At 47.8% G+C, this 21,341-nt stretch overlaps 1 protein-coding gene across 6 annotated transcripts in view; it reads right to left on the reverse strand.

Moving 5' to 3' along the window:
* The window catches only part of Unkl (unk like zinc finger), a 46,885-nt gene that overhangs the window by 15,982 nt on the left and 9,562 nt on the right, over nt 1-21,341 (reverse strand). For all 6 annotated transcript variants that reach the window (XR_004607095.2, XM_076937146.1, XM_034506237.2 and 3 more), the window contains exons 3-10: nt 18,014-18,190; nt 16,713-16,846; nt 11,928-12,063; nt 10,296-10,413; nt 8,944-9,028; nt 7,664-7,746; nt 5,689-5,748; nt 675-852 (exon numbers count right to left, since the gene is read on the reverse strand). Coding sequence is in view for 5 of the 6 variants with exons in the window: in XM_076937146.1 (XP_076793261.1) it covers nt 675-852; nt 5,689-5,748; nt 7,664-7,746; nt 8,944-9,028; nt 10,296-10,413; nt 11,928-12,063; nt 16,713-16,846; nt 18,014-18,190 (971 nt within the window). In the remaining variant the exon portion in view is untranslated. The remainder of the gene's footprint in view (nt 1-674; nt 853-5,688; nt 5,749-7,663; nt 7,747-8,943; nt 9,029-10,295; nt 10,414-11,927; nt 12,064-16,712; nt 16,847-18,013; nt 18,191-21,341) is intronic.

Here is a 21,341-nt window from a genome sequence, read left to right on the forward strand (position 1 = left end):
CATCTGAGGTTAAAATAAAGCCATATTCCTATAACATTCCTGTGTTTTTAAAGAAATGGAAACTCTTACTACAGGCTGCATCAGCTAGGCCCGTGTAGCTACAGACTATAGCCGCTCAGAGCATGGCACTTGTGATCACAAGCACCTGTGAGCAGTCTCTAGAGGTCCCTCACCCCTCTTGGCCTCAGCCTATCTGCTTAACTTATCCCAGCCTTCTGCCCAGGCTCTTGGCTACTTTCAGGCCCTGATACATCATCCTAGCCCAGCTGCTACTACACTGGTCCTCCCTCGATGAATGACTCCTAGGTACTAAAAAAAAGTCCATGAAGCTGGCTGCTTCTGAAGCTCTGTGTTTACCTGTTCCAGGCTTCATCACAACGCTCCCCTTGACCCTGTCATCAATCCCACCTTTAGTTCATCACGGTTTCTAGTTCCACTTCTCCCTAGCCTCATGTTCTAGTGGCTTCAAGCACAGAAGGTCCACTTGACATGATCTTCGGTGTTGTGTGCAGTGTATGATGTGGGCTCCACATATCCTGCACTCACTCCTAAGCTCCACACAGCAGAGAAACAACAAACGCATGATGCCTCTGGCTTTTCTACAGAGCAGAGCATCCTGAACCTCTACAACCAAGTGCGACAGGTCGTGCCAAGGAAAACAAGTGTGGACTCACCTATGACTGCCTCCACAGTGTTGCCAGCTGGATCCAGTGGAAGAGCACGGGCAGGGAGGGTAGGCAGCGTGGTGGGGGAGGAGCTACCCGAGCCAGTGCTGGATGCCAGGCTAGATGCCACACTGGAGCTTATGCTGGGAGCCAGTGGGTGAACCACTGAGAATACAGCAAGGTGGTTCTGTTAAAAAACACAAATGACATGAGCAGGTACTGCCGGAAGCACAGCAGCAGCAGAGCCACGGCAGATGGACGGGCTGCCAACTTCCCTGTGCAGTGCATAAAGACAGCCAACATTTCAGGTATCACAGAGGGGTGTTCACTAGCATACACTGACCACGACAGGCTGCCTTGCTGTCACTCAGACAAACATATCTAGAAAGTGTCTGTCTGTTGACAAAACCTACCCAGCAGGCACAATCTGTGACAGGCCAGGGGCTGAGGACCTGCTGACCCTTCCCTCCAGCCTCCCAGGAGCCTCTTTGCCCTTCCCAAGTTCTCACCCACCCAGAGACCAGAAAAGTGAGAAATGGGGAAACTGGCACCATCTCTATCTGACAGACAACAGATAGAACAAGTCAGATGATATGAAACGGGGCCTGGGCTAGATTCAGGGAACACAGCATCACAGCTGGGGCCCTCGGCATGTCTCCATATAATAGACACACTAAAATCAAACCTATGTGCTGAACCTGGGATTCTCATATTGAGAAAAAACAGTCCCTGAATCCTGGGCCTCACCATACCTTCCTGAGACAACACCAGGTAACTCACATCCCCCATGAGTCCCACAGGGTACCCAGGGACCCCACACCCAGGAGTAACAAGTGCCTCAGCCAAAGACAGAGGACAAAGTCACAGCAAGTCACAGCCATTGGCTGAAAGAAATGGTTACCAGCTTGAGGTGAAACAGCTCTCTACAGACCACCAGATCACACATCACATCTGGGAACCAACAACTCAGTGGTATTCCCACCATGCACGTAGCAGGCACAGGTACAGAATCTGTAGGTCCCTGTGCTGTCTCTCAGCTACCACCTTCACCAGTGGGACAAGTTCAGATGAGCTGGTTCCAGTCAGTCAAGTTGAAGTCTATCCAGGACAACTGAGAGGCCAACATTCTGGGTCACAATCACTACTGGCTCCCTCCACCTGTCTACCTTAAACTTCAGACTTCACCTAAGTCCAATACCACTAGGAACACACACACCTCTCCCCAAATAAGAGGGGAACATGTTACCCCATAAGACTGTGTCTAGTAGAAAAGAAACTTCAGGCCTAAAATCCCAGGACTCTAGATAGAATCTGTGCTTCAGCAGTTAAGTTGTTCTTCCAAAGGACCCAGGTTTGATTTCCAGCAGCTCACAACCGTTCTGTAATTCCAATTCCCAATTGTGGCCTCTGTGGACACCAGATATGCATATGGTACATAGACATACAATAAAGTAATAAAAACTAAGACAGCAACAACAAAACCAACAACACCTTTCTGGACTTTAAAGCAGAAGACCAAGGATGCAGAGACCTTACAAGTCGGCACAATGCAGAGACCTTACAATGCAGAGACCTTACAAGCTGGCACAGTGTTATTGCCAAGCCGTCAACACAGCTGCCTGCTCTGAGGGCAGGGTCAGGCCAAGCTGGCGGCTCAGGCAGGCAATCTCATGTTTGCCTGATAGTGTGAGTACAGCAGCAATATTAACTGGGCTGTGGGATACCAGGGCCTCAACTGGGAACTGACACACAGCCTGGGGCACCAGATCCTATCAAGGGCACTGAGGCACCATCCTCTTCCTTCCCAGATGTGAGGGTGACAGTCACACCTGGAGTTCTCTCATCAGTGCACGTATCATGACAGCGTGGTAGACACTATGACAAGGCCCCTCCTCCAGTCACACAAGCAGAGGATTCACCCCTCTCCCTTAGGTAAAGGTTCCAGGAGGCTGCTTGAACCTACAAATTACTAACATCATTATGTCCTCCAAGTCACAATGGTCACAAAAGTACAACCACAATGGATCAACCTAAAAGTTTCCAATGAGAGAGGCAGACAGGGCCTCTCCTGGCCAGGGCGAGAGAGACACCACTAAGGGATATCATGCCTCCTCTAAAGGCAAGTTTATTATCTGGCTTTTCTCTCTCCTTCCTTCTTTCCTTCTCTTTTCTTTTCTGTTGTTAAAATATACACAGAATAAAATCAATCATTTTAACCATTCTGGTATTTATTAATGCTATTTATTGGGGTGTGTGTGTGTGTGTGTGTGTATGGATACTTGTGTGTCCAGGTCAGAGGATAACTTTCGGAGTCAGTTTTCTCCTTTAACCTTGTTGGTCTTGGGATCAAACCCAGGTCACCGTGCACAGTGACAAGCTCTCTTACCTGTTGAACTATCTGGCTGGAGGTCGCCGTGCACAGTGACAAGCTCTCTTACCTGTTGAACTATCTGGCTGGCTCTTATTCTTCAATCTATGTGGTACTGAGGACAAATTTTAGGTCTCACACATACTAGATATGCTAGCTAGTTTTATGTCAACTTGACAAAAGCTAGAATTACCTGACAGGAGGAAACCTCAATTGAAAAACTATCTCTAGATATAGGGCATTTTCTTTATTATCATTATTATTTTAAAGGACTTGCATTTATTTTATGTGTACTAGTGTTGGCCTGCATGCTATCTGTCAGACTCCCCTGGAACTGGAATTGCAGACAGTTGTGAGCTGCCATGTGCATACTGGGAAATGAAACCAGGTCCTCTGGAAGAGCAGCCAGTGTTCTTAACCACTAAACCATCTCTCCAGTCCTAGGCATTTAATTAGTGACTGATAGGTGAGGGCCCAGTCCATTGTGGGTGGTGCCATACCTAAGTAATTGTTCCTGAGTTTATAAGAAAACAGGCTGTGATGATTTGAATATGCTTGGCCCAGGGAGTGGCACTACTAGGAGGTGTGTCCTTGTTGGAGTGTGTCACTGTGAGGGTGGGCTCTGAGACCCTCTTCCTAGCTGCCTGAAGAAATTCAGTCTTTTTGCCTTCAGAACAAGATGTAGAACTCTCAGCTCCTCCAACACCATACCTGTCTGGATGCTGCCATGCTCCCACCTTGATGATAAAAGACTGAACCTCTGAACTTGTAAGCCAACCCCAATGAAATGTTGTCCCTTACAAAAGTTGCCTTGGTCATGAAGTCTCTCCACTGCAATGAAACCCTAACTAAGACACAGGCTAAACAAGCCATGACAATCAAGTTGGTAAACAGCACTTCTCTACAGTCTCTGCATCAGCTCCTGCTTCCTGGTTCCTGCCCGTTTGAATTACTGTCCTGACTTTCTTCAATGCTGAACAGTGATATGGAAGTGTAAGTCAAAACAAGCCTTCCCTCCACACCTTGCTTTTGGTCCTGGTGTTTCATCACAGCAACAGGAACCCTGACTAAGACACTAGGGAAGCACTCTTCACCACTGAGTTCCATCCAGCCCGTTATTTTTAACCTTTAAGACAGGCCCTGACTATAAATCTGGGCTGGCCTTGAACTCAGTGATATTCTTGCCTCAAGCTCCCAACTAGCTGGGATTTTATGTGCCTGACCACCAGACCTAGCTAACTCCTGTACACTTCTGTGGCATTAAATACATCCACCCTGTGCAAACACCATCACCACCAGTTTCTAGTACCCTTCACTTTCCCCAACTAATACTCTGTCCTTGTGATCCACAAATGCCTCACCTCCTTTCCATGCACTGGCTCCGTGAGGATAGCAGAAATCACAGGAAGGAGAGGAAGTGACAATTCACCCAGAGCAAGTTTTGAGCCAGTGCTGATTGATCATTCATTCATTCATTCATTCATTCACTCATTCTTTGAGGTAGGGTTCCACTGTGTGGCCTTGGCTAGCCTTGAACTTATGATCTTGACTTGGCCTACCAAGTACTAGGATTTGAGGTTACAGGCATGGATTATGTAGCCTTGCAATGCTCGCCGTTCTATTATGGTGAAAGGAATCACAAACGACCTTGAATCGTTAGGGCAGCTGTGTCCAGACAAAAATATGTTTTCTAAACAGACAACTTAGTCTGAACCAACATAAGGAAGCTAAACTGGTTGGGGATAAGAAGCTGAGGTTGAGAGCACATGAAGCCCCCATCACAGGACCAGGAATGGCTAAGGAGCTTTAATGAACACAGACAAGTTGTATTCCCTCAGACGGGAAGCTCCCCATAGCCACTAATGTCCACTCCCAGAAACAAGCTAGGCTTGTGAACATGGGAGTGTGAGCTAAACAGTGTCCCTAAAATCTGGATGTGGGAACCCTTCTGACCAAGACATCTGGGTGTGACCTAGTCTGGACTCAAGAATCTTTATAGACACAGTAGGTTATGATGAGGTCACTGTCCTTGAAAGAGATGAGGACAAAGGCATGCACCAAGGGATAACCCTGTGAGGCCAGTGAGCACACATGTCTATGGGACCAGGAGAGGCACCACCTGACCCCACTTTTACCTCAGTCTCTAACCTCAAGATTTCTGTTGCTCAAGTCTCTGTCTGAGACACTTTGTTATGGTGGCTTCAGCTGACTGAATGAAGGACCTGTGTTTCCCAGAGAAAACTGCTATAAGGCTTTGATTTATTTTTTCAAGGTAGAACACAATTTGGGGGGGTGGGAGCTAGGAGGTGTGGTTCAAGGAAGAGTTTCTTTGTGTAGCTTTGGCTGTTCTGGAACTAGCTCTGTAGAACAGGCTGGCCCTGAAGTCACAGAGATCTGTCTGCTTCTGCCTCCCAAGTGCTGGGATTAAAGGCCTGTGCTATTGCTATCACCAAGCTTAAATATTTTTAACAGTAAAACAAAGGACACATGACTTATGAGCAAAAGAAAAAAATAATTACAGAACAAGTAGGCACTGGGACAGGGCTCAGCTCAGCAGGAGACAAGACATGCAGTGCATGTAAAGGCCTAACAGAAAGCCATGCTATGCTGTCCAGCCACACAGCACACAATATAGCCTATGCCCCAGAACTCTACCTGCTTGCTGTCCTCAGTAGCTTTCTGGCTTCCTTCAGAGGGAGAATCTTTCCGTTTGGCCTGCAATAGAAGGACCACTCAGGTTAGAAAGGCAAGGAGACATCTGAAAAAACACAGACCTACACTTTGCTTAGAATTTAGAAAATTCTGGAGCTGGTATGCTGGCCTGGGCTTGTAATCCCATTACAAAGGAGACTGAAGCAGGAGGATCATGAGTTCGAGGCCAACCTAGGCCATATAATAAGACCTCGTCTCAAAAACAAACAAAAAACAAACAAACAAAAACAAGAACAATAACCAACAACCCCACAAAACAAAACAATGAGAAAGTGTTTACATGCTCGTGTCCACTGGCACCCAGAGTCCTTCCCACACTTGGATCACTCAGTCCTTGGCACATGTACCAAGAGCTAAGGAGACCGGGATGGGCAGGTCTCTTGTTTGACCCAAACAGCACTGAGGCTGCCTCTGTACAAGAGTGTGGCGTATTACCCAAGGGAGGCTGTGGTGGTCTGAATAAGTTTGCCTCCCATAGATTCACGTTTGAATGCTTGGCCATAGGGAATGACACCATTAGGAGATGTGGCCTTGTTGGAAGAAGTGTGTCACCATGCAGGAGGGCTCTGAGGTCTTCCATGCTCAGGCTACACAGTGTGGAATCTAGTCTCCTCCTGGCTGCCAGCAGATCAAGATGTACAACTCTTGGTTCCTCCAGGATCATGCCTGCCTGCACACTGCCATGCTCCTGCCATGATAATGGACTGAACTTCTGAACCTATAAGCCATCCTCAATTAAATGTTGTCCTTTGTAAGAGTTGCCTGGGTCATGGTGTCTGTTCACAGCAATGAAACCCTAACTAAGACAGAGGCCCAGCTGTGCCTTCTAGGAGGAGAGGAGATCCCAGCATTTAAAGTGGCTCTGTGAGAGTTCTGTGACAATTCCAAGAGAAGTGGCAAGTTCTGGGTATACAGAGTGCCTGCAGGGTTCCAGATCCAAAGTAGGAAGGAATGTAGAGACAATGCCTCCACAGGCACTCCTCCATCACTCACTCAAAGAGGGACCCTTGGGACACCTCACTGACACCAGTGGCAGAGCATCACAGACTGGGGCCTCCTTAGAGCAGCAGAGGACAGCTGCTGCACCTAGGACATATATGGACTCTGCCCTATCAGCCAGAGGACCATCCTCAGGCAGAAGGGCCAAGAATGAAAGTGACTAAACCCTAGACCACAAAGAGACACCTCCAGAACTTCAGGGGCCTGTCAGTACTCAGGGTCCACCCAACACAAGTGGCCTCAGCAAGAAAGTGCAAGGATACCTGTGACTGCATGAGCTAAGCAGAGTGGCTCTGTTCAACAAATTCAGGGATATTCCCACCCCCACCCCCCATTTTTATAGTTTGTTTTTGTTTTGCTTTTTCAAGACAGGGTTTCTAAAACTCACTCTGTAAACCAGGCTGGCCTCAAAGTCAGAGATCTCCTACCTCTGGTTCCTGAGTGCTGGGCATAAACCACCACTGCCCAGCAACTTCAGGACTATGTCAATGTCACTCAAAAAGTATAGAACCAAACACTATTTTTAATCCATTTTGAACATCCTGTCCCCATCATTGGGATTGCTCCTCAGGGACTTGCTCTAGTGGCTGACTCTGGCATGGAGAGGAAGTAATTTCTAAGTCAGAGAACGATCCATCCTCATCACACCCATCAGATACCATTTGTTGATGACCTCCAACTGCCTAGGACTGACAGCCCAAAGGATATACAAAGATGAGAGAGGCAAGGGATTGGACACCTGCTAAAGACAAATCTCACATGCTAGCACAGCAGGGGCATGTCCTGCTCCAGCACAGGCAAGAATATAGCCAGGACTCTTCTAGACTCTTTGAGAAAGAATCACAACTCCACATGTAGACTGCTTTCAACCATACCACCCAAATGTCACCCCATGCCTGTCCCCTCAGTGTCCACTCACACTTCCAGGCTGGCTGCTGTAGGCTGAGGTGCTGTTGGAACTGAGGTCACGGCCGCTCCACTCACTCACCACACCCAGGCTCTCTGCCAAGAAAAAAGAGTAGCTGGCACCGACGGGCTGCCAGTTGGCCCAAAGGACAGGTGGAGAGTACGGGATGATGTAACAACGTCCCTCATTCTGGATGGCAGGCCAGCCCACACAGAGCCATGTAATTAAAAAAAAAAAAATTCCTCTTAGGGGCTGAAAGGTAGCTCAATGGTTAGGAGCACTTGCTGCTCTTACAGAGAACCTGAGTTCCCAGAATTCACATGATAGCTCACAATTATTTTAACCCAGTTCCAAGAAATGCAACCCCTCTTGGCTTCAGCAGGCACCTGGCATGCCTGTAGTGCACATAAACAAATGCAAACAAAACACTCACATGCATAAAAATAAGTAAGCCTGTTTTAAGATGTGTACTCTGTCTGTGTGGGTGTGTGCACGTGAGTACAGGTGCTTCTGGGATCCTGGACAGAGCATTAGATTCCCTAGTGGTTGTGGGACTCCTGATGTGGGTGCTGGGAACTCAGCTCTCGACTGTGCAAGAGCAATGCATGCTCTCAACCACTGAGCCACCTCTCTAGCCCCCAAATAGTGCTATTTGGATTCAACCATTTTTAACATGAACAACAACATGTCAAGTGTGAACAGAAACAGCTGCCATTCCAACTGGAACAGAAAATGAAGTCTGAGCTTACAACTACTTTATAAGGAACCCAGACTCTAGAGCTGGGGGAGCAGCTTTAGAGAATCAATTCTGAGCCTATGTGACAATTAGTGACCATTAGTGTCTGAGGCCAGTTGGCCAATCCCAATTAAGGATCTTGGCGCCTCTGGCTACAGGGATAGAAAGTGACTCCACAAAGCCACTGACACTCAGTCACACCAGGACAGCAGCTCAGGGCAAAGTGTAGGTAAGTAGGTGAATGACAACAGATCCTATCCCCAGGAGGCAGGTAGGGCCTGTCTGGTCTGCCCCAGGTGCAAAGGGCAAGGCAGGTCCAGCCATATGGCACTAGCCCTTCCCTCTCCCTGCCCCTACCCCAGCCATCTAAGTGGGCACTACATACATTATTCCCAGACATGCCTAGTCCCAGGTCACAGTGTTGGGCCACCGCTCTTTCCTCATCCTCAAAGATGCTCTGGATGAGCCAAAACTCAATGAGACTGCGGAGCTGCGGAATGAGATACTTGGCTATAGGATGGCTGAGGTGGCCCTGGGCTGAAGACTGTCTACTTACTCTCGATGTGTGCAAAGGCACAGAAAGGGCCCCGAGGGCAGTAGCCGGTCTGGCGCATATCGTTGCATTTTGTAGACTTGTAGATCTAGGAAATCAGACAAAACATGGAAGCTTAGTGATATGCTTCCGTGAGTAGTACAGCTGGCTGCTCAGAACACAGAAGCAAGCAGACGGTGTGGGCACATCCAGCTGCAGAACAAATATACAGTGCCTCCAAAGGTTCGGGGAAGGCCTGGCTCTCAGCTCCAGAAGACGGTGGGGCCCTCTATGAGATACACTTGTAACGGTGGATGGGAGCCTCCAAGTCTTTGAGCCACACAAACCTTTTCTTTCCAGTGATAGAAAGATGGCCACCTAGATGCCCTTGGTCCTGAAAACCCTCTTCTTTGCAAAATGTATTAGTCAGAGACAAGCTTATCTATCAGACCTCCAGGCAAAGCCTACTTGACACTCTGGAAAAGGTATCTAACTGTCTGGTATACAATAGAAGCTCAAGCAATGCCTGTAGCATACTCACCATGGGGATCTGGGAAAGAACAGAGAAGTCTTTGGCATCAGAAACTGCACCCCAAGGGCCAACATTCCCCAGATACCAAAACACCACCACCCACTAAAGAGACTCAGGGAGGGCATGACAAAAGCCCCCTGAACTAGCACTTATGCCTGCATACAGCCCACGTCCTTCAGTTCCTCCAGCCTAGCCCCACTACCTGCAGACTTAAGATGTCCAAGGACAGTTTGTTTGTTTTTTCTATTAATTAATTTATGTTCATTTTACATCCTGACCACAGCTCCCTTCGAACATCTCCTCTGCCTGCTTATTCATTTTAATTCAAATCTGAATGCATTCTGCTTGGTGACTGGGCAGCCAAGGTTAACTCAAGGTTAACAAGGTTAACAGGGCCAAACACCTATCTAGAATATTCCACAGGACAGACAGTCCTTCCCATCCATGTGGTGACCTTTGAGCCCCTGGAACATCCTCACTAGTGTTGCTCAGGGACAGGCAGTTCATCTCACACGGCTCTCGGGTGGAGCTGGGGGCTACACTCGATCAGCTGTGCCTCAGTAGGTCTTGGAAACAGGGCGGCCAGTGGCGGGGAAGTGGGGGAGACTCTCTAGTAAGCAATGTCTCTTCCTGTTCTGGGAGAGGGAAGTGCTGTTCTCACTTCATGGCATCCTTCTGGCCTCCTTGCTCCACCCCGCTTCCCTAACTCCTCCTAGGCTGATTTAATACATCTCACAGCATGAGGCACTTCTGAGTCCTGTATGCCCTTCCAGTGAGGATCCCACATACAGCCAGGCCCTCTTGAACTGCCAACAGTTCTGTGTGGGCCCTGACCAATGCCTACCTCAGGATGGAATTGCTGCTCCGTCCGGGAATGGCAGTACTGACAGCTGTCCCCACCGTCACACCGTGAGGGCTCCCCCCACTCGTCACCATGCTTCACACTAGGGCAGGGCGTTGACCTACAACAGGAAGAACATCAACCGTGTACTCAGAATCAGGCTCCCAACACAGAGGACAAAAGGCAAAGTGAACCTACAGTGACCATGCTCCCCCTCAGGGATGCAAAGGCCAACAGGGTGAACTTGAGTGTCTACTGCCCATAGACCCCTCTCCATAAGAGTCATGTCTGCCCGGGGCGAGGAACAGCAGGCTCAGAGACCCACAGCAGGGTGTGAGGTGAGGTGGCCCAGGGCTCTGCCTTCTGTGGCAAGGCAGACTCTGAGACTTGATGCTGTTTTCACGATTCTTAATCAGCTTAAGTGACACACTCTACACTCTTCCTGTGCTTTCTGGCAGCTTCACAGTCATTCAGTTTGGGTTTATATTCAAAATTCCCACCTCTGGAACTCGTATTTTTTTTTCTTTACCCGATTTTCCAGCATTTTTACAAAGCTATCCACTGGTCCTCTTATGGCCAGGCAGTAGTGACAGCACCATTTATTTCTATTATTGCTGGTTTTCTGTTCAGGTCTCTTGACCCTGAAGTTATTCAGAGAGCAGTGAAGTCACAAATCCACCATCTTTATCTATCAGAACAAAGTCCCTAGGCACTCAGGGGACATGGGACTACAACAAGGAGAGGGTGGCCCTCTACAAAGAAAATGTATAGGCTCTAAGGAAATCTGTGGGGACCGAGGACCTGGGCCACCATGAGTGCCAACTGCAAGCCCAAAGGGGAGGCCAGCAATACAGAAAGGGGTAGCTGGAGCAGAGTGGATAATGCTTTGGAAGATGGAGGACCATCAGGCTGGTGAGACCCTAACCCAGAGGCAGGTGAAAATCCGGAAGGTAAGGAGTTTGGCATCCCCTAGAGCTCTGTCTCCAGAATACAGTGCCCTGCTATCAGCCTGGAAGGCGAGCTCTATCTCACATTCCAGAAAAGCCAAAGGTGCAATGACTATTGGGAGGGGCAGGGTCCTTACATGACATGGGTGGTACACTGTAAAAGAGTAGAATTATCAGAAGTACCAGTAAAAACACACACGGTGCTCGACAGGCTGGAGAGTGGTGTGCCCAGCTGTGTTCCCAACAGGGCTGTCAGTGGGAGGATCATGTGAGAACCACTGTGCCTGAATGCAAATCGACCTAGACCCCAGCTTTGCCTTCATTTGCCCCTACAACAGATCAACAGATGTTCAAGCTCTCACTTTGTCTCGAACAAGCCCAGCCCCTTAAGACAACATCCTTGCCTGTGAGTGACAGCACTGTTGAGCAGGGAATCCTCAATGGGAGAACTTAAGAGTGGGCATCTCTATGACAACTGCATAGAAAATGCTCCCCTCCCCAGCATGGGGTGCAAGGGTCACAGGAAAGAAGTGAAGAAGTCTTATGGCCTTGTATCTGTCAGGTGAGGGAGGCGGCAGGGCTACAGAGCCGCTGGGTCAATGGCTACAACAGAGTATCTATCTAGAGCCAGAGTGGACTTCTGATGGGGAACACTCAGGGTCCTCCTGTCTGTGGTCCCCAAGCCCACCTGTACTGGAACCTCCTGGGGTTCCGACGACGGTCTCTGCTATTGTGGTAGTGTGGACAGGCGTAGCCCTGGCGACACAGGCGTGGTGGCTTCGGGCACTGCTCCGTCTTATAGCTGCCCAATACAAAGTTACTGTCTGGAAAACAGATGCAAGAAAACCTGGCCCTGAGCACTCACAGTGACATTAGGCACAGCCATTCAACGTCTGGATAGCCACCCACCCATCACCACTGAGTAGGTAAACAGACGAGGTTCATCCATAAGCAAGGACCAGAGGCACTGTTCTGCAGATTGCCCTAAGGACACCGTACACAGCAGATGAGACAACAATCACCAGAAGGCACAGAAGCCCCGTTAACCTGGATGGGATTCCTTCAGAAACTGGCTGGAAATACAGCTCCACTTGTAGAGAGCCTGCCTGGTATGCACCAAGCTTGAGTTTAGGCCCATAGTGATACGGGCATGGTGGCATGTGCCTGTAATCCCAGCACGCACGTGAGAGGTATAGAGTTTATTCTTAGTTTATTCTTAGTTGTATGGGAAGTTCAAGGCTACCCGTGGTGAAATGAAACCCTGTCTCAAAATGGGAAAAAAAAAAAATCAAATGTTAATCAAGCCCTGGTCACATTAGTGTGTAACCATATTAAAAATCACTGATAGGCTGAGGGGATGGCTCATGGCTTTAACCACTTGGTGTGCAAGCATGAGGACCAGAGTTCAAATCCTCAGCACTCATGTAAACTCCAGATAGGCATGCAGCATGTCGGGTGTGATCCAGTGAGCTATGAGTACTATTTAGAGACTCCGTATCAATGGATACAAGGAGAGAGCGTGAGAGAGGCTGCTGTCTGGTATCAGCTTAGGCTCCCACACAACACACACACACATATCCACATGCATGCACACCCCTAGCCCCCATACAAATAAACAACCACAAAAACACAGAGCTTTTTTGAGAATATGCTTGTCACCAGCTCACACTCCCATTCTCAGGGGTGTCTTCTCTTAAACTGTTTCTATTACCAAAACAAAAAACAAACAAAAACAAAAAAACAAAAAAACCCCAACAACAACAAACCAACCTACTGAAACACGAGCCTGATCTCCACAGGCCAGTGCAGGCCTGCCCAATGCATCGGGTGACTGGTTCTACTCTGAACTCTGTCAATAAGACTGGGGTGCACAGGGAACATAGGAAAAAGCTCTGGATCTTCTCCTATTTGCTGTGACTCCAGAACTACTCTGAAAATACTTTTAGGCCAGTGAGATGTCTCAGCAGGGGGAAGCAGTTACTGCACAAACCTGGCAATCTCTGCAACTCACAATGGAAGGACAAAACTGACTTCCAAAGTTGTCCTCTGGCCTCTACCCAAGCATGTGCATGCCTCCCACCTGTGATGGTGATGATGGAGAAGGAGGAGGAGGAGGAGGAGGAGGAGGAGGAGGAGGAGGAGGAGGAGGAGGAGGAAGAGGAGGAGAAATTCTGACTTTTAAAAATGCTTAACATTAGCCTAGTGGTAGTGGCACAAGCCTTTTAATCCCAGCATGTGAAAGGCAGAGGCAGGTAGATCTGTAAGTTCAAAGCCAGCCTGGTTGACAGAGCAACAGCCAGGGCTACACAGAGAAACCCAGTTTCAAGAGGGGAAAAAAAAAAAAAAAGCTTAATGTTTTTTAAGAAACAGGTTACACAAAATCCAGGCTGGCTTCAAATTCAATTCCCTGTGCCTTTTCCCCAATGCTGTGGTTACAGGTGTGAGCCACCAAGCTCTTGCTCAGGCTGTACTGAAGATAAGCCATGGACCTAATGCCCAGACAAGTGGTCCAGCCCTGAATCTAGACCTACACACTCAGCTCTTTTTACTCTCTATTTTGAGAGAGGGTCCCATGAACTTCCCAGATTGACCTTAAACTTGCTCTGTAGTTCAAGCTAGCCTAAAATTTTGCAATCCTGCTCAAGCCGTCTCCTAAGATATAAGATTACAGGCATGTACTAACCACATTCAGCTCAGTATCTATTTAACTCTATGGACCAGTTTTAGTGTGCAGCCTAGGATGGTCTTGAGTTCATGATCATCCTACATCAACAACCTGAGTGCTGGACTCACGCAGTGTGCATTATCACATCCTGCCTAAAAAGGGTTAACTTTGCCAGACGTGGCAGCGCACGCCTTTAATCCCAGCACTCATGAGGCAGAGGCAGACAGATCTCTATGAGTTGGAGGCCAGCCTGGTCTACATGGTGAGTTCCAGGAAAAAAAAAGAAGGAGGAGGAGGAGGAAGAGAGGGAAAGAGAGAGGAGGGAGGGGGAAGGGAAAGGAAGGGAAGGGGGTAGGGGGAGTAGGAAGAAGAGGAGGAGGAGGAAAAAGAGGAGGAGGAAGAAGAACAACAACAACAACAACTCATCAACAACAAGCTGGAGAGATGGCTCAGTGGTTAAGAGCACTGACTGCTCTTCCAGAGGTTCTGAGTTCAATTCCCAGCAACCACATGGTGCCTCACAACCATCTGTAATGGGATCTGATGCTCTCTTCTGGTGTGTCTGAAGACAGCAACAATATACTCATATATATAAAATAAATAATTTTTTTTGTTGGTTTGTTTTTCGAGACAGGGTTTCTGTGTGTATCTCTGGCTGTCCTTGAACTCCCTCTGTAGACCAGGCTGATCTCAAACTCAGAAATCTGCCTGCCTCTGCCTTCTAAGTGCTGGGATTAAAGGCGTGTGCGCAACCACTGCCAGGCTAATAAATCTTAAAAAAAAAAAAAAAAAAAAAAAACAACAATAAAACCCCAACTTTGAGGCTAGCTGTACTGACTTACACCTTTAATTCCAGCCCTGGAGAGGCAAGCCTACCTCTATGAATCAAGGTCAGTCTGGACTGCACAGTAAGACCCCTTGTCAAAAAACAAAAGCCCCAAGCAAACAAAAACATGAATAAAAATCTCTCTAAAAATCACCTCCTTTCTTTCTGTCCTGTTCAGCTGAGCTGATGAGTTAAATCTATCCTCCAGAGACATCAGATGTCCACTTGGAGAAGAACAGAGCCTGCCCACAGGGAGGCTGCTGAGTAGGGAAGGTGACAAACACACAGAGCCAGACATGAGGCTTCGGTCACTCTATCCTCTAGCTGACTATCACACCCTGTCCCTGACTTTGGGACAGTCCACTGCAAGTCACAGAGGGACTGAGAAGGTGGTGTCCCCTCCCCTTTCCCAACATCTACAGTGGTACAATAGGCCGCAACTCGTCAGCACTGAGCCAGGCGAGGCAGCACTGAGCCAGGCGAGGCAACGAGGAGAATATCCTGTGAGTCCAATGGTGCCAAACAGCACAGTAGGGGGCTGTGGGGTGGGGGGAACCACAATGAGACATGGAGTCAGAAACAGCTCCCCAGCCTCGCTGTTAATGTATCTCGCCTCTGGCCTCTAGCTGGATTCATTTTATCCAATGAGAAAGAATGGCTGCAGGAAAACAATCCAAAGCTGGGCTCTCTGCAATTTGAAAGCACTGTTTACAAACTAGAACACCTTCAAGTCAGGCAGTGGTGGCAGACATCTATGAACCCATCACTCAGGAGGCTGAGGCAGGCAGATCTCTGTGAGTTTAAGGCCAGACTGGTCTACAGAGTGAGTTCCAGGATGGTCAGGGCAACACAGAAAAAACCCTGTCTCAGAAAAACCAAACAATAACAACAACACTACTTTCACAGATCATGTGATACACGAGGAAAAGAGATGGGCACACATGACTACCCTTGAATCCGGAATTTCCTTTCAGGGTGAAGAGAATGTTCTAGAAATGGGTAGCTCTGGTGGTTCACACTGTGAATGTACTAACTGTAACACAACTGCTCACTTTACAGTAAGTGTTTTCCTTTAACATTCCTACTGTAATTTTTAAAAATTTATTATTTTACATGTAGGAGTTTATGCCTGCATGTATGTCCTTATACCATGTGTGTACTGGTGCTCATGGATGCCAGACTGTTGTGAGCTGCCAGCTGAATGCTGGGAATCATACTCTGGTCCTCTTAAGAGCTGCCAGTGCTGAGACATCTCTCCAGCCCCTCGAATCTTATTTTTTGGAACCCAGAGTTCACCAATTGCTAAATTGGCTGGATCACAAACCTTCGGGATCTTTCTATCTCCAGCTCCTTACGCTTGGATTACAGGCCTGTACTGCAACACCCGGGCATCCATACTCAGATCTCTATGCCTGTATAGCAAGCCCTGTACTCACCTCCCCAGTCCTTAAAATGGTGAATTTTATGCGTATTTTATCACAAAACAATACTCTTAGTCTTCACAACTATCATTCATGGAGCCTGCAGAGGATGTGGGTTTTGCAGCTCTAAGGGACAAGTCCAAGGACAGACAAACATTTAATTTAAGCTCCAGACACATCGAAGCCCAGGCTTAGGTAGGTGGGTCTGACTTTAATGGGGTAGGTGGCAGCAAACAGCAAGACAGCAATGTGCTGGTACAGGCTGCTGGGAGTTGCTGTGGGCCCTAAACACTTCCCTCAGCCCCACAACCAACCAATACTACCCACCAAGAAGACATCAGGTGGTATGATGGGTCAGCACAGTCTGGGGCCAGATGGCTAGGTTCAAATCCCATGTGGCCACCTGTATCCTAAATGGCTCACAGTTAAGAGTGGACTGAGGAACCCTGACTTTTCCATCTGTCCTCTTCTCTAGTTTAAGTTAAGAACTCACGGATGGACAGGTACCAAGTGAAAGGCCATGGCTCTCCCCTGCAAGTACTGCAGCAACCCCAGGCTTACCTTGCCACCGAGGATCCTCACCAAGGATCTTCTCGATCATGGCCTGGCTGGCCAAGACCCCAGGCTGCAGGTCAGGCAGACCATCACCTCCGCTGAGCTGGCCATTCTGCAGGGCTTCCTGAGCCTGAAGCTCCCTGCAACCAATAGCACAGTACAGCAGCTATATAGCCTGAGGGTTTCTGGAGGTGGCTCCAGAGCCACTTGGTCTGCCACCTCACCAACACTACCTGAGGGTTTAGAGCCAGACCACAGCAGCATCAGGCCCAGCAGCCTTGTCTTCCAACACCAACCCTATTGCAAATTACAATTTTAGAGCTGATTCATTTAGAAAAGATCTGCCCCAACTCCACACCCCTTCTATTTTAGACAAGGTTGATGTAGCCCTCCTGGCTGTCCTAGAACTTGCTATGTAGACCAGTCTATGCTGAAACCCTAAGAGATCTGCCTGCTTCTGCCTCCCAAGTACTGGGTAAAGGTGTACACAACCACACCTGGCTGACTGGCTTTTTCTTTCCTTCCTCCCTCCTTCCCTCCCTCCCTTCTGTCTTTTTGGAGACGAAGGCTCCCTTGGCTGTAGCTTAGAATGTCCTAATGTTTACTAAGTCACCATATATCACACACCAGCCTTGAACTCACGGCAGCTGAGCCGGACTCAGCCTCCCAAGTGTTAGGCTACTATAGGTGTGAGCTCTGGAAGGACCTTTCCACAACAGCTGGGCACACTTGGCATTCCTTTGTCTAGACCAGCAGTTCTCAGCCTGTGGTTTGAAGCCCCTTTCTCAAACATCAGTCTCCAAAAGTATTTACATTACAACTCATAACAGTAGCAAATTTAGTTATGAAGTAGCAATAAACATAATTTCATGGTTGGGGTCAGCACAACAGGAGGAACTGTATGTATTAAAGAGTGGCAGTGTCAGGAAGGTTGGGAACCACTGGTCCAGACAGAAAGCCTTGGACCTTTATTCCCATTTGTGGCTCACAATACACAAGGAAGCACTGAGAACATATGGGGAGGCCGGAAACGGAACTCTCAGTTGGTAGAATGCTTGCAGAGCATGCATGAAACCCTGAGTTTACTCCCTAGCCTACATAAACTGGGTGTGGTGGCAAACTCTGTAATCTTAGGACTCCGGAAAGAGTGACAAGAGGAAACAGAGTTTGAGGCCAGTGTGGGATACACAGGAGAGCTTGTCCCCAAGACAGTAACTCAATAAAACAGGCTCAGATAGAGATGCTTTAAAACAATGATACCGGACGTAGCAGTGGGTGTGCTGGTCCCTAGGTAACTACCAACTCACCTGATGTCACACACAGGTGGCCGCAGGTCCAGGGGCCCGTGTGCGAAGGCACAGTGCAGCCCATTCTTCACACAGTGGCCCCGTGCATCTGTCTCGTGAATACACGTGCCTGTCTTGTAGTAGCGCAGGTGGTACTTGCGCTCCGTGTCCCCAGTCGTTCGATGCAGGTAAGGGCATCTGGGAAGCAGAGGGATGAACACACTGACTAGTTTTGTGGACTTAGCTGATCCGGCCCCCCCACCTGCCTCCCACTGGCACTTTGTGGAGTGGCTGCTTCTATACTCCTTTCTGCACACCAAGGTCTGCTGACTAGAAATGACACTACTGAACAAGTGAACAAATACCTGTCCCCGACTCTACAACCCTCCCCAAGGCACTCATACCTAATCTGATATACACAGCAGGAAAACAGATTCCCACCAAAGCCATCCTCCTTGGTGGACTGTTTGTTGCCTTCATCTCAGAATAATCTGCTTGCCAAAATGGTACACTCTGAGGCGTGCTAGGCGTGCAACCTTTCCATATTTTACACCATGCACTGCTACTGCTGCTGGTCAATCTTTTGTCAATCAGACAAAAGCCAGGGTAACCAGGAACCAGGGAACCGCCATAAGAAAATGCCTCCATCAGAATGATCTGCAGACAAACCTGTGAGGCGGCTTTTTTTTTTTTTTTTTTTTTTGACTAACAATTGATCTAGGAGGGTCCAACCCACTGTGGGAGGCGCCAACCCTGGGCATGTATGCATTGTATAAGAAAGCAAACTAAACCAGATAGTGGTAGTATATGCTTCTAATGCCAACACTCTGGAGGCTGAGCAGGCAGATCTCTGAGTTAGAGGCCAATCTTGTCTACAAAGTATGTTCCAGGACAGCCAGGTCTGAACAGAGAAACCCTGAATCAAACAGAAAAGAAAAAGCAAGCAAACTGAGCAAGCCACAGAGAGCAGGATTGTAAGCAGAGTTTTTCCGGAGTGTCTGCTTCAGTTTCTGCTCAAGTTCCCTCAGTGATGTCCATGAGCCAAATAAATCCTCTTCTCCCCACAAAGTGCTTTGGGTCAGAATGTTTTCTCAAAGAAAGAGAAAAGCAAACTCTGACATGATCCTTATTAGCATTAATTGCTATGCAAAATCCATGATGTGAGATAGAGAGACTTCTGACTCATGAGAAATTTACAGGCTCTCTCTGTAGACCAGGCTGGCTGCCAACTCACAGAGATCCGCCTGTCTCTGCCTCCCAGGTGCTGGGATTAAAGGAGTGCACCACCACTGGCTGACTTCTTTATTGATTTTTATTTTATTTAATCTTACCGTATTGTTGAGGTAACTTTAAGTCAATGGGTTTTTTTTTTTTTTTTCCTGGAAGTACTGGGAAATGAACCCAGGACTACATCCACACTAGGCAAGTACTCTTACCACTGAGCTACAGCTCTTGCACGCCTTTACTGATGTTAAAACAAAAGTATCTCCAAGAAAAGAGAGACTTAATTTGATTATAAATAAGCATTAAAGGGCCAGCACAGAGTCTGGAATGATAGAGGGAGATCTCATTGTCTCTATGAGCTACACTACAGAAGAAGCAAGCAACTGCCAAAGCTGTACCCATCTCTTCTCTCAAACTGGAAGGTAAAGTTTCCTACCTACTTTGTATTTTGAGACAGGTTGTATGTATCCCAGGCTGGCCTTGAACTCCTAATTCTATCTCTACCCTTCAAGTGCCAGAATTACAGATATAGCCATTATGTGCCACTAGGCCTGGACTTTACCTATTTATTTTTTCAATTAAAATTTAAAATTTTTACTTTCTAAAAAAATATTTTATTACATTATTTTCTGTATGTGTCCAACAACCACAGGAGTCTGTTATTTCCAGGACTTAATTCACAATGTTCTTTGGTGTTAACTTTTATCTAAGCCATTTTATCTGTTCTGAATTAAAAAAAAAAATTTTTTTTTTTTTTTTTTTTTTAGACAGGATTTCAGTACATAGTTCTGGCTGGCTTTTAATCCCAATGTAGATGACGCTGGCTGTCTTCAAACTCAGAGGTCTCCTGCCTCTGTCTCCTGAGTACTGGGATTAAAGGTATGTGGCACCACTCTTAGCCCTGAATAAGATTCTCAAATGTGCACTTTTGCCATGCACACAGGCCATGTCCTCCTTCTGACAAGTTATCATCAGAGAAGGTAGGGGTGGCCTCTGAGTCCACATCCTGACGCTGTCCAGGAAAAGTAAAAGGAGTCTTAGTAGATTAACAGGGCCATAGACCTGGTCAGGAAGAGCCAAGGCTGGACCCAGGGCAAAAAGGCACAACAGGGCAATGTCTCGTCACAATCACACAACAGGCCCCAAACCACATACTCCCAGAAGAGTCATAAGCATCCTAGAGAAACAGGGGAACAAAAAGGCCTCATACTGTGTGTGTGTGTGGGGGGGGAGATGATGACAACACTACAAACATGCCCTCAAACATAACGAAATGACCTCGTCTCCACTCCAGCCCACATCTGCCTGTGCAGTGCCCAGGGATGTCTCCACTCCAGCCCACATCTGCCTGTGCAGTGCCCGGGGATGTCTCCACTCCAGCCCACATCTGCCTGTGCAGTGCCCGGGGATGTCTCCACTCCAGCCCACATCTGCCTGTGCAGTGCCCGGGGATGTCTCCACTCCAGCTAGCAGTCTTTCATTCCAACTGCCATCCCATCAGAGAAGAGACACAGAAAAACATCACTTCAAAGGGATAGGGTTCTAGAGAGGTTCCCACACTGCAGAGACAACTTAACCACCTTTACCCACCCTCCCAATTTTACACTGAAATTTATGTGCAGTCCTATAAGGTTTCTCTGACTTGAGCTGAGGGGCACCCTGATTCTCTGCTCCAGGACCACTGCCATGGCAACCAGAGCACTCTCTGAGATTTATCCCTAAGACAGTTGCACTCCCACTACCTGGCAGTCTTTTCTGCTTGGCCATGGCCCACTACTCTATGATCTCAAAGTTGAGCTCAGACCAAATGTGACAGAACTGCCTGGATGATGGGCATGTCTTAGTCCCAGCACTTAGGAGGTAGAGATTGCAGGTTCAAGGCCAACCTGAGTTAACATAGTTAATTCAATGCAATTAATTTAATTCAAAAGTTCACCGTGGCTGGCTTTGGCATGTAGAGGGCATCTCCCAAAAGGGATCTTTAGGGACTACTGCACATAAAAACATAGAGAGCAAATGGTCGACAAGCCAAACAGTCCTCCCAGGGACATCCTCTAAGAGACTTCAGCTTAAAGATGCAATATACTAACAACTACACATATTTTAAGCTGTCTTGCCTGTCCTC

This window comes from Arvicanthis niloticus, chromosome 6, assembly GCF_011762505.2.
Source record: "Arvicanthis niloticus isolate mArvNil1 chromosome 6, mArvNil1.pat.X, whole genome shotgun sequence".
Classification (NCBI taxonomy): Eukaryota; Metazoa; Chordata; class Mammalia; order Rodentia; family Muridae; genus Arvicanthis; species Arvicanthis niloticus.